At 43.7% G+C, this 13,702-nt stretch overlaps 1 protein-coding gene across 4 annotated transcripts in view; it reads right to left on the bottom strand.

Moving 5' to 3' along the window:
- Positions 1 to 13,702, bottom strand: part of ELMO1 (engulfment and cell motility 1) — a 305,776-nt gene that overhangs the window by 227,988 nt on the left and 64,086 nt on the right. For 3 of the 4 annotated variants that reach the window (XM_088653940.1, XM_035129257.3, XM_035129258.3), the window contains one exon: positions 12,949 to 13,102. In XM_088653940.1, the coding sequence (XP_088510066.1) occupies positions 12,949 to 13,026 (78 nt within the window). In that variant the 5' untranslated portion in view covers positions 13,027 to 13,102. Of the gene's footprint in view, positions 1 to 6,771; positions 6,926 to 12,948; positions 13,103 to 13,702 lie in introns of those variants that run through there. The other variant, XM_035129261.3, reaches the window with a different exon arrangement.

Genomic DNA, 13,702 nt, shown 5'->3' with positions numbered 1-13,702 from the left:
TACAAAGAAAGAAAAGACTTAAGATCCCACTGCAAACATTGTTTTAACTGATACGCAGAGCAATTCACAAACAACTTTTTTAAAAAGTTGCCTTTCTTGCATCTAGGTGAACAAATAAGTGTCATAACTAAAGTGTATTTCATAGATTCATGGAAGTATAGAGTAGGATCATCTAGTCCAGAGGTCCCAGGACTTACTGCGCTTCGGGCCAATGCCCAAAGCGCCGATCCCGTGGCGGGTCAGAGGGCGGGGGAGCATGCAGGAGCGCTCCCCCATGCGCAGGCGCTATTTCCGGCGTACTTCCGGGTCGCCAAAAATGGCTTGCGCGCATGCGCATGGGCCTCCTCCAACCCGGAAGTGTGCCGGAAATGACGTGTGCGCATGCACACAAACCATTTTCGGTGCTCCGGCGATCTGGAAGTGGGCCGCGCCGCCACGCCGCTAAGGGCGGGCGGCTGCGGCAGGCGTCACCGCAGGCCGGAAAAATTGGTCCATCGGGCTGTATCCGGCCTGCAGGCTGTAGTCTGGGGACCTCTGATCCAAACTGCTGCAATATAGGAATATGCAGTTTCCCCCAGTGGGAATCAAACCTGCAACCTATTTGCAATACTGTACTGAGTTGGGCAAAACTAGCTCTACGTTATACAGAACTGCTTTCTCCCGATTCACTATAGCGAATTCAATAAATGCAATCAACACCCATTAAACACTAAATAATCTGCTAAAATTATCCACTAAACCAGCAGTATGAATTCCAGTATAGCTCTTTCTGCTGTGCTGTGCCGTCTGGCTAAAGTTACTTTAGTTTCAAGGTCCCCAAAATAGAAAGAACACTGTCTGGTCTGGAGATGTCACAACATTCTGAACACTGCTGCAAACATAAGCGCTTGTGTGCCTAGGAAGAAAAACCAAAGCAAAAAACCAAGAGCCATTTGGATGAATAAGTGATTGTCACAAAGATGACGTAGACTGATTAAAGCAGTCACCAGGAAATAAACACATCTAGTCAGTTTTGTTTTGCAAAGAGTGGCCTAGTTTACACACAACACTAAGCCAACACATGGCTTAGTGCGAATGAACAAGTGTGCGGGTTATGAGAGAGAAGGACATGGCCTCTTTGCAACTGCGCTGGTCCTGCTGCTGTTGCGAGCTAAGCCGTGGTTTGGTTTAGCATTGTCTCCAGACTTGGGCTCATGGTTTACCCCATTTGCCACATTTCCTTAAACCTCTGAGTTAGCAAGTTGGAATGTGGCTGCTTCCAGAATCTGGAATGACGGAGTTCTTACAACTCCAGAATGGTTATTATGTGGCACCTATAAAAGCACCAGTTCCACCCACAAAGTGGTCAAGTGGGCGCATGTGGGATTAGGCAGTCTCGCAGATGAGCAGATCCCATGATGTTAGGGGCTTTATATACTAATAGTAACACCTTGAACCTGGCCCGGTAGCAGATCTCTGAGCACAGGTGTTATATGCCTCACTCCTTTCAGCAATCACACCGCAGCATTCGGCACTAACTACCAATGCAATTACAGGTATGTGTTCACCTCGGCTTTGCTCTGAGCAACAAAAGAAATTTGAGATCGCTATAATAGTTTAAGCTAAGTATCGTCTATCAAGGAAAGTCCTAGAGGTTCCTGCCAAATATCCTCTCCATAGTAGTGACTATTCTGGGAATTTCTGCACAATAATAGATGTGCATAATGAGCCTCTGAATAACTTAAGTACAAAAGCCTAATTAAGTCTCGGAACCTTTCCCATATCAAATGCAAATAGACACCTTTAATCAGTTATTAATTTACCCTAGGAAAGTAAAAAATGCATACTGCAACAAGCATCTTCAACCAGTAATTGGGTTAATCCTAAACATACATTCTCTGTGAATGTTACAAAGTACAATGCAGTCACCTGGCTGCAAACTCCGATTGCCCAGGGACCCCCTCACGACCATCCTGTCCTGCAGCAAGGAAAACCTATGCCCTTTGTCATTTAATGAGATCCTCCTCCTTTGTGCTACAGTTCACACTTGTCATGAAGCTTCCTTCCTGTAAGTGAGCATCTCTCGGTCCACAGAGCTGAGAGGAGCATTTGGGGAGGATGGGAGGAAGAAGAGAAGGTGCACGCCCAAAGTGCAGAGGTGTGGAGACAGGCTAAGAAATGGTCTGGGTTTCTTGCTCCCCTGTACAGAGCCGTAGCTACAGGAAGACTAGCCAGGTTTTTTTGGCCCAGGTGAAGCCTCGAGAGGGGCACCACTGAGGCTCCCAGCCGGTCAAATGGACATGGAGGGTACCAAACTGGGTCTTTGACCCAGGTGAAATAAGGCCTAGTTTCACCCCTGCCCCTGTCTATGAACATCCTGACAACAAGGTTGAGCTTTCACGCATGCAATCGTATATTCAAAAAGACAAAGGTGCTGTCAAAAAAAAAAAAAGGTATTTCCATAGCTGTCAAGTTTTCCCTTTTCTCACAAGGAAGCCTATTCAGCATAAGGGAATTTCCCTTAAAAAAAAAAAGGAGAACTTGACATCTATGTATTTCAGTATTGACGGACCAGTCATCATTATTTTAGCTACCAGAATTAGAAATAGATTCAGGTAGGTAGCTGTGTTGGTTTGACGCAGTATACAGTAATACCTCGGGTTACGAACGCGATCCGTTCCGGATTGCAGTTCGTAACCCGAATAGTTCGTAAACCGAACGCGATGGGCAGCGCCATTTCGCGCATGCGCAAAGCGCGATTTCCGCGTTCTGCGCACGCACAGCGAAAACACTTCCGGGTTTGCACAGTTCGTAACCCGAACTGTTCGCAAACCGAGGTGTTCGTAACCCGAGGTTCGACTGTGTGTGTGTGTGTGTGTGTGTGTGTGTGTGTATTAAACTGTCCAGCAGCACCTTAGAGACCAACTAAGTTTGTTCTTGGTATAAGCTTTCGTGTGCATGTCACACTTCTTCAGATACATTGAAAGAGAAGTCGACTTCTGTTTCAGTGTATCTGAAGAAGTGTGCATGCACACGAAAGCTTATACCAGGAACAAACAGAATTAGAAATAGCAAGGCATGGCTTTGCAGGGACTCAGAATTTGCTCTTCTATTTCAGAGGCAACTTAGCACACTTTATCCCTGGAATGAAAGGGCTCTAGGAAGTTAATAAAAACGTAATATCAAGAAAGTAATGAGATCACCCCTAATCTGTCTCTGCATTCCCCCTCACGAGCCATACTTCCCATATGATAAAAATGCTTCTTCTTTTTCCTCTTTTCTTTCTTACAGCACACAATTTGTCTCCAGCATTAAAACACTAACAGCTGCAAGCAAGATGCGCTTGGAGCACTCCAGGAAGGCTTCCACGCCCCTTCCGTGCAGCATTACGTAACTCGTGGCTACAGAGCAAACTTTGGCAAGCGAGAAAGATCAAAAGTGTAACACAAGTATTGCTACAACATGCCACACATGCAACATCCCCACCACCACACCAAGCAAACAAAAGAGTCGCTGTCTGTGAAAGGGACAACTGGGTTTGTAAGCCGGGTAAGCTGCTATCTCTCCCTCTGGAAAGAACTGTGTATCCAGTCTTTTCGGAGCACTTCTTTCTGTTATCGCCTGGTGTGGAACTTTCCCCCCAAAATGTAACAAAAACATAAGAGTATACGTTTCAGAACTGTACAATTTAATAGAAAAAGGAAGCCAAACAACGAGCCCCTTTTAATGATAATATTAAGGCCTCTCCTTGTGTGTGTTTTTCCTTCTCTCCAAACACAACACTATCCCCATTCCTCAAACTATTTCCAAATGCTGGATTTTTTTTCTTGCCCAGTTGTAAATATTTGCCTGGCTTCAAGGAGAAGGACGGGTGGTCATTTTTCATTTTGTTAATCCCTCGGCCAGTTCAACAATGATTTTTTGCTAACAAATGCATTTTACAAAACAATTCTGCATCAGCACTTCTTAAATGAAACACATTTCTTGGTCTGAAGCCACAATTCATGGACTGGGTGCATATTAAGGCCTAGGGAACATGTGCTGATGTCCCCATCCATCACAGGTCTAGGGGGACAGGATACCACCAGGTTGCAGATACAACCAGCACATATTTTCACGGAGTCCCTAACCACAACTGCCACAATTTGCAAAACCCAACAATCCTTTCTGGTACTACTATCCCAGGCTAGCTAGATTTGAGAGTTATGTACAACCAACTTCTCAGTTCAGACTGATGCTTTTCTCGCAACATTTCTGCATAAACCATAGCTCCCTCTCTTCTTTCATTCTGACAATGGAATGGTAATTTCATTTCCTCTGGCTGGCATCACACTTGCATGATGGTCCATAAAGCAAACAGAATGTTAAGTGTTGCTGGGAAACAATGTTTGTCAATGTGGCAAGTCATTATATCGAGGAAGTTAAGTCTTTTAGAAGAATTCAGTGAACATTAATAGGATGCCAGTTTTAACGCCTGAAGAAAAAAAATATGTACTTGATAACAAACTGCTTTTACTATTTGAAAAGATCTGTAGCACTACTAGTACATGCCATCTCCTTCTGACTAATCCCCACAACGACCCCGTGAAGAAGTCACCACTATACTAATATTACAGATTATTATCTGTAAAATAGAGATGAGGTGCGTTCCTCCAGTCCAGGGGTCAGGAAACTTTTTCAGCAGGGGGCCGGTCCACTGTCCCTCAGACCTTGTGGGGGGCTGGACTATATTTTGGAAAAAAATATATGAACGAATTCCTATGCCCCAGAGATGCATTTTAAATAAAAGGACACATTCTACTCATCTAAAAACATCAGGCAGGCCCCACAAATAACCCAAAGATACATTTTAAATAAAAGGACACATTCTACTCATGTAAATCATGCTGATTCCCGGACCGTCCGCGGGCCGGATTTAGAAGGTGATTGGGCCGCATCCAGGCCCCGGGCCTTAGTTTGGGGTCCCCTGCTCCAGTCTAATGTTTCTCACGCTGCTGCATTTAATTTTGTATTTCCTTCCAAGTTTATATGGTATTATTTATTAGAACAATTGTTTGCAGGGGGTTAAATGTGGGCACTTGCATGCATGCACTCACTTTAAAGCTTCAGCAGGGAAACATAAGGACAAGGCAAATATAGGAATTCTGCTAACTAGACGGAGCACTTCTCTCCTTGGTAGCAAGCGTCTGTGACTGATATGTCTTCTGCCAGTACTTCTGACTTCTGCGTACTGATTGCATTTCAACCATGTAATGTTTTTTTGTACTAAAAGTATATGCTGTCTTCTTTTGGAAAGCTCAGAATAGCTTACATGAAGCTCTCAGTGGTCTCCCACCCAGGCACTGGTCCAGCCTGCATCTGCTGGGCTTGTTTACAACATTTAATGTGCCCAGACTTTCCACTGGGCTATTCACTTCTTCTGACTGCACACGGCAGAGAACTCAACTCGTCTCTCATCTTCTCTCCCCCCTTTTGATTATGCACTATAACGTACCGATCTCTTCTTACACTCCAAAGTCACCCAAGATTGAATAACAAAATATATAGCTGTCCAGATATGCTAATTTCTTTGAAACACAGAAGCTGCATTTAGCAATCCCAGGCACACAGCAATGCCAGCAAGATTCTCAAACACCCACATGAGCTGCTTTGTTGGCTAGGCCAGTGTTTCCCAACCTTGTGCCTCCAGCTGTTTTTGGACTACAATTCCCATCATTCCTGACCACTGGTCTTGCTAGCTAGGGATGATGGGAGTTGTAGTCACAAAACAGCTGGAGGCACAAGGTTGGGAAACACTGGGCTAGGCAAGTCATCACTAACCATGCAGGCCTCTATAAGAGTTATAGAAAGCAATTTTAGGATGGGTTGTTGTTGTTGTTGTTGTTTAGTCATGTCCGACTCTTCGTGACCCCATGGACCATAGCACGCCAGGCACTCCTGTCTTCCATTGCCTCCCGCAGTTTGGTCAGACTCATGTTGGTAGCTTCGAGAACACTGTCCAACTATCTCGTCCTCTGTCGCCCCCTTCTCCTTGTGCCCTCAATCTTTCCCAACATCAGGGTCTTTTCCAGGGAGTCTTCTCTTCTCATGAGGTGGCCAAAGTATTGGAAGCCTCAGCTTCACGATCTGTCCTTCCAGTGAGCACTCAGGGCTGATTTCCTTCAGAATGGAGAGGTTTGATCTTCTTGCAGTCCATGGGACTCTCAAGAGTCTCCTCCAGCACCATAATTCAAAAGCATCAATTCTTCGGCGATCAGCCTTCTTTATGGTCCAGCTCTCACTTCCATACATCACTACTGGGAAAACCATAGCTTTAACTATACGGACCTTTGTCGGCAAGGTGATGTCTCTGCTTTTTAAGATGCTGTCTAGGTTTAGGATGGGTTATCAAATCACTTATTTTGTTTCTGAATTCACCACTGTTATGGTTAGGGCGAGATTAAACTGGGGGGGGGGGGAGAGCTTTTCCCCATCTGAACCAAGGCCTACAATGAAGTTGCCATGGGGTAGTAGCAAGGGCTTCAGAAATAAAGTGCACGAAATAGCTTGGATGGTTTGTGGTCACCGATCAGAGGGTAGAGGAGTAATCCGGGGGAAGGAGGGGCTGATAAATGAACGTGCTTCCTGAAAGCTACCCTCAAGAGGCAGATTGCCAGTGACCCTTTCCAGATTGCGCATGAAATCTCAATTGATGAGAAATACACACAGATACTCACTGCTTCTTTACTTACAAGTGAAACTGAGTATCCCCCTCAAACACACACACACACACACACACACACACACACACACCTCGATTTCAATTTGGCAGTGCCACTGAGAGCCAGTTAAAATGCTTCAAGGACAGAGGCGAGTTTATGAACACTTGTTATTGAAGGTCTTAGAACTTAGACCTGCTTTAGAACTGATGGCATGCAGAGCTCTGATCCAATGCTGATCACGTACCTTCGCCTAATAAAACACAGAAACTTGGGGTAAGTTAAATCCAAAAAGTACTTTGGGTCATCAAAAATGCATCGCTGCTCAAACATCCAAGGAGCATAATCTTCCTATGAAAGCCATGGCTAGGCAGGATACAACCATTTTTGCTACTGTGCAATGAACTTATGAACTCATTTCGTAAGAGGCACGGCATGAAGCTGAAGATTACTTTTTCTGAGCTGTTGTGTAAGTACCGTAATTTAGCATGTTCTTCAACATGGGAGAACCTGCAAGAATTTATTAAAACAAACATTTCTGAAGCTTTGCTCACTTGTTTGTTTCTGTAGGATGAATACATTTCTGGAGGTAACAATTGAAGTATAAGCAATACAGATGTTCTACTTGCTAAAATGCAAAAAGTTAATTTGCAATTAATTAAAATCATACAAAGCTCTAGTTATCGTGTCAATTTTTACCCCCAAAATGGCCCTAAACACATGGAGAATAATGGGTGTGTGGAAGTTTGAAGTATGCATGCATGTTTTAACAAAGTAGAGGCATTCTTTTGTCTATGGTTCAAAACACCTAGGAAGTGTTTCTTTTGATAAATGTATCCTCTCCTGTAAGACCATATGGACAGAGAACAAGTTGCCAGAAATTCAGATATAATGTTGGGTGCAAACTGCCTTGAGCCAAGAAAGTTTTCTTTTGGGAATTTTTTAGGGATTGGGTATAGCTGATCATGGACATGGGTGGCACTGTGGTCTAAAAAACCACAGAGCCTAGGGCTTGCTGATCGGAAGGTCAGCGGTTCGAATCCCCGCAACAAGGTGAGCTCCCGTTGCTCGGCCCCTGCTCCTGCCAACCTAGCAGTTCGAAAGCACGTCAAAGTGCACGTAGATAAATAGGTACCACTCCAGCGGGAAGGTAAACGGCGTTTCCGTGCACTGCTCTGGTTGGCCAGAAGCGGCTTAGTCATTCTGGCCACATGACCCGGAAGCTGTACGCTCCCTTGGCCAGTAAAGCGAGATGAGCGCCGCAACCCCTACTTGGCTTCAAGAAGGTTGCACTATGCAAAGCAACAACCAATATATGCATTTCTGTCTTTCTGTTATATCCAGCGCTTCCTCCCAAAGAAGCATAGGGCAGAAATCAAAAAATAAAAAGCATAATTCTAGGGAAACCATACACTACCAGGTGCTTGGTGCTATTTTCACAGCTGGGCAAGATACAAACATGGGCTTTTTCAAGCCCCTGGCAGGGCAGAGTATATGGCATACTGTGCGTTGCCCAATGGCTCCATGTTGGCAACTGTTCAGAAGTAACCACTGCTGTCCTCTGCTCATTAATTGAAATTCAACAGTGATTCAACATAAGGACAATCATCAGGTACATACAACTGCAATGTAAAACAGAATACTGGCAGAGAGAAACCAACTTCCCTCCCTCACAAAAACTTTTCACAGTAATTAATTGTCATTGCATTGTCCAATACTATATTAAAGGTAAAGTAAAGGGCCCCTGACCATCAGGTCCAGTTGTGTCCGACTCATCTCGCTCTATAGGCCAAGGGAGCCGGTGTTTGTCCGCAGACAGCTTCTGGGTCATGTGGCCAGCATGACAAAGCTGCTTCTTGCGAACCAGAGCAGCGCACGGAAACGCCGTTTACCTTCCCTATTTATCTACTTGCACTTTTACCTTCCCTATTTATCTACTTGCACTTTGATGTGCTTTTGAACTGCTAGGTTGGCAGGAGCTGGGACCGAACAACCGGAGCTCACCCCGTTGCAGGGATTCGAACCACCGACCTTCTGATCAGCAAGCCCTAGGCTCTGTGGTTTAACCCACAGCGCCACCTGGGTCCCTTTTTATATTAACATACCCTTTTTTGGTCCTGGTAGGATGTAGCTAGGATCTGTTTCACCCATATTTGAAATCCTGCATCCAACCACAAAGCAGTATCTGCTTTCCCACAGTTAATTCGTGACCACCTAAGTTTAAGTGAACTATCGCTTGGATGCTCTTTGTTCTCTATTTTAATCCTCTTTAGAGGAGACTGCCTGATAATATATAAAATTGAATAACATGTTCTAGGTGAAACATTTATTAGAAGGCACTATGTAAATGGGATTACAATGAGATTAAGAACGACATGGAGGGAAAGGTGGGAAGTCAAAGTTTAAAGAGAAGTGCATAATAATTTTGAAATTTGGAATTTACATGTGAAGATTTTAAAGTTTAATAAAAATTTGGCACACACAAAATAGCTGACTGCCCGCATTACACATGAAGGTATTTGCACATGTGTCTATCCATAGGGTTGCTAGGTCACAATGTTTGACAAGAGAAATTTCAGGGTACAGGACTTCTTCACACGACATCTAGGAGAAGAACTAAGTTGAAAATATAGTGCCATATCCCGAACAGAACAACATCATCTGGTTGCTTCAGGTGGAATCCTAGACTGAACCGAAATTCAGTATGACACAAAAAGTTGGGCACACCAAGTGTTACCCCTCACAAAGCTGCCGTGGGGAGGTAAGTTGCACCTATCTCAAATCCCCTTTCAATCCAGCAACTAAAAGGCACAGATGAATAGCTGTCAGTGCTGAGCTTGGATCAGGGGTACTCCAATTTGAATCCTTGCTCCCTTGAGGAAGGACTATAAACTCAGAGGTGGAGCACATGCATTGCCTGCATCAGATATCAGTTTAATCCAGTAATCTTCAGTAGCAGGTGATGGGAAAGACCTCTCTCTGCCTGAGTATCTAGAGTGAACAATACTGGGCTAGATGGGCCAATGGTCTGGCCTAGTGGCGCTGTGGGCTAAACCACTGAGCCTAGGGCTTGCTGATCAGAAGGTCGGCGGTTTGAATCCCTGTGACGGGGTGAGCTCCCGTTGCTTGGTCCCAGCTCCTGCCAACCTAGCAGTTCGAAAGCACGTCAAAATGCAAGTAGATAAATAGGAACCGCTATAGCGGGAAGGTAAACGGCGTTTCCATGTGCTGCTCTGGTTTGCCAGAAGCGGCTTTGTCATGCTGGCCACATGACCTGGAAGCTATACGCTGGCTCCCTCGGCCAATAATGCGAGATGAGCGCGCAACCCCAGAGTTGGTCACGACTGGACCTAATGGCCAGGGGTCCCTTTACCTTTAATACATGGCAGAAACCCGCTGCAACCACGTAACTCAGGGGCTAGCCAGTGTAACTTTTGTGAGGATACAAATAGCTCACACGTTCTGAGCTTCTTGAAGAAAGAGATACGCAACGAATAAATAAAATAATTAAGAAAATACGTATTTCCTCCAGTAGTTCTTTTACTCAGAACGCAATCTAATAACAGCACCTACAGTTGTAGCCAGATTGGTAAAGGCAAATGTCTGTAAACAGCAAACCATTAAGAAAAGAATTTCTTGGACAGCAAGCCACATGACTCTCTAGGACTCTCCATGTTCAAAGGTAACTGATACAAGCAAGTGCAGGTCTTTTGGACTAGTGACTAGGCTTAGGAAGCCAACGCTTAAGGAAAGGCTTCGCATAAAGTCCTACACGGGGGTCCCTGCAGTGCACAGTTTGTCTCAAAGTGGTGGTAAGAAAACTATCATTGCCCTTCCTGAAGGCTTCTGGTAGCAGCAGCAGCAGCTTTTGAAGGGGAGATTAATAAGTACATGCCTTTTATTCGGATTTTTAATTGTATTAATATAAATGTAAAGTAGTTCTGAGATGCACCAGTACGAGTAATAACAGCACAGGCAAGAGCGTTAAGAGGAATTTTGTTAAGTGCAGCAACACAATGCTAAAAAATGGGGGGTGGGGGAGGGCTGCTGCCATACTACATCCTTAAGGACATCATTGCATCCATTTCCATTGACATTAATGACCCGGTGTGGCGAAAGGAGCTCAAAAGAACTCCAACATCCTTATTTGGGCTGCACTGAATAGTGTTGTCTAGGCAACTCCAACACATTCTACCGGTATGGTGAGTCTATGCTCCAAAGCCACAAAAGAATTCAATTTTTATAATTCCATAGCTTTGCCCAGATGTAAGATTTCCAAACTTTTGATAACTAGGACATGGGTTGGGGGAGGAGACAGAGGAGGTTAGATTAAAACAGAAGGCACGCTTTTTGGTTTCTTACAAAACGTACACATATTTATCATGTTCTTAATCAACGTCCATAAGAATGTGTAGGTGTCTATCTAATATGTGAAGATAATGACATTAACTTTTGGCATCCTCTCCTCCCCTTTGTTCGCTGGACAATGCTCATCAAGAGAATCACACTTTCTGGGCAATGGAAACGCTTCTAAGATTCATGATATACTGCAGGCTGTATCAGAAATCCCAACGAATCCTTTTTCCCTCCTGTGTGTAAATATCATTATCCATATATTGGCAGGCAAAAGGGGAAACCGATGCTACAAATACCCTCCCTGCTTCATGGGGCAGAGTGTGGCAGATGTCTGCAGCGTGCTGGGTTAATTTTCAAAGCACATTTCAGCTCCTCTTGGGATATACCAGGGTGTCGGGATACGTGTTCTGGGATTCACTGGCCAAGATAGCAACTTTAACCAACCGTATACATTCCAAACATTGAAGAGGCTGCTTCTGATTTTGTTCAGAAAACTGGAAAACTGTAGGCTACAGTCCAATTCCACATGCCTACTTTATTCCCCAGCCTAGAATGCATTCTGTGCAGTTCATGATTTGTCATAAGCAAAAACGACAGTATCAAATGCCACTGCAAAGCTTCCTAAAGTGAGTTGAATTGCACTACCAAAAAAAAACCAAACAAACAAAACCTGCATGCAACAAACAGTTCAAATGATCTGCTAGAGGCAAGCCAGGGGTGGAGGGAGGGAGGACAAACAAATAAATACAGGCTCACGTGGAGTGGCTGCATGAACAGCTTTCCTGTGTTACCTATACTAGAACAGCAAGGTGTGGCGAGATTGTAGAAAAGATGAGATAAAGTGTTCCAACTTTTTGTTGGTGTGAAATTTCAGAAATTTCAGGAATTGGACTAAAATAAAAAAAAAATCCTTCAGTAGCACCTTAAAGACCAACTAAGTTTTTATTCTGGTATGAGCTTTCATGTGCATGCACACTTCTGCACACGAAAGCTCATACCAAAATAAAAACTGAGTTGGTCTTTAAGGTGCTACTGAAGGAATTTTTTTATTTTGCTTCGACTCAGACCAACACGGCTACCTACCTGTAACAGGAATTGGGCTGTTTGTTCTTGCTGTGCCTTAAGTGAAGGGCCTTGGATTCTGTCTTTGCAAAGAGGCCCGGATCATTTTAGCAGTGTCACTCCACTCATTCTGAGGTTATTCCCTAGGCCAGAAAGGAGCTGCAGTGGGCGATTTCTACTTGAATGAAACAGCAAGTAGAACAGAGCTATCTCCACCACACATACCGGTATGTAGCTGCCAGGGGCTATAACTGCAGCAAAAGTGAGGCTATGCAACTACAATGAAGCACTGTTTTGCACTGGACAGATTTCTCTGCATCTAACAGTCATATCAAGGCTGAGCCATACACTGCACTCCCAAGTTTAGCCAGATAGTCAGAGCTCAGGAAAATTCACAGAAGCACAAATGCACCAGAAAGCCTTTTGTAGACCCTTCTGAACAGAAGAAACCAAGAACCAGCTTGGAAGGGCAAGTCTAGTCCAGCCCCTTGGAGTACTTCACTTTAACAGTTAAAGGCATTCTGTAATTCGTTAAGCTGAGTGCCAACTAGATGTCTTAAGACACACAGCCAACAAGGAAAGTAATACTTTTAACTCCAACGTATTATCCATACAAATTCTAATCCACCCTTCATTTATGAAGGATTCGTGAATTGTATAAATCATCAATCTATAGAAAATTACAACTGAAGAAGAAGACACCCCAAATGCAGCAAATGTTCAGTTTAGGCAAAAAGTAGGTGGTAGTTCCATAATCTTATATACGTTGTTATCTGGAGGGCATAATGAGTATTAAAAACTGCCTATGCAAAATTTCATGGATATGTAGGAATACACAGAATCAGCCACTTACTTGATCAATTTCCATCAATTTGGGGAAGGCACCAGGCCATTCTATAGCCACTTTCACAATATCTGCGGGAGGCGGCATTTTTAGTTGTCACCGTTCTTCAAAGCTAGTGAAACTGAGCACTGAATGCTGCAGAGTGTCTCTGTTTCATTCACAGCTGGAGAAAGAGAAAGAGGAGAGAGTACTGTTTAAAACAGATTCAAGCACAAATGTGTCTATTTGCATCATTTGGCAGGTACACAAAAGGTGTGTATGTTTCTGAAAGATTACACATATTCACACACTAAAAGTTTGAAATTATTCAGTACTATATTGCACAGCATGTAACTAGACAATCTGCTCAAAAGATGGCTGAAGCACTAAAATGTACTGTGAACAGCAGCCATGCAACAGATAGAATTTAAAAAAAAACATAGAAATTATCTGAACTATATTGCTAGAGAAAGGCTGAAAAAAAGATTGAGCATTGCATTCCAGAGTTTTGAAGATCCAAAATAACCTGTTAAATATTCTAGTCCATCACCTTTCAAAAAGCATTACCCATGAAGATGACCAGAAAACATTTCCCCTTTAATTACGGCAATGATCCTTTGTATGTTCACAAATAGATCATTGCACTATAGCAACCAGGATGTCAGGAGGAAGGCAAAATAGAACAGCACCAGACAATGCAGCGACATCACTTAGAGAGAGAGAAACACATTTAACTCATCAGATATATAAAGCACTTCTGATCAGGGGCGGACAAAGGCATTCC

This window comes from Zootoca vivipara, chromosome 11 (genome assembly GCF_965207765.1).
Source record: "Zootoca vivipara chromosome 11, rZooViv2.hap1.1, whole genome shotgun sequence".
Taxonomy (NCBI): Eukaryota; Metazoa; Chordata; class Lepidosauria; order Squamata; family Lacertidae; genus Zootoca; species Zootoca vivipara.
This window is presented reverse-complemented; position numbering and strand designations above follow the sequence as displayed.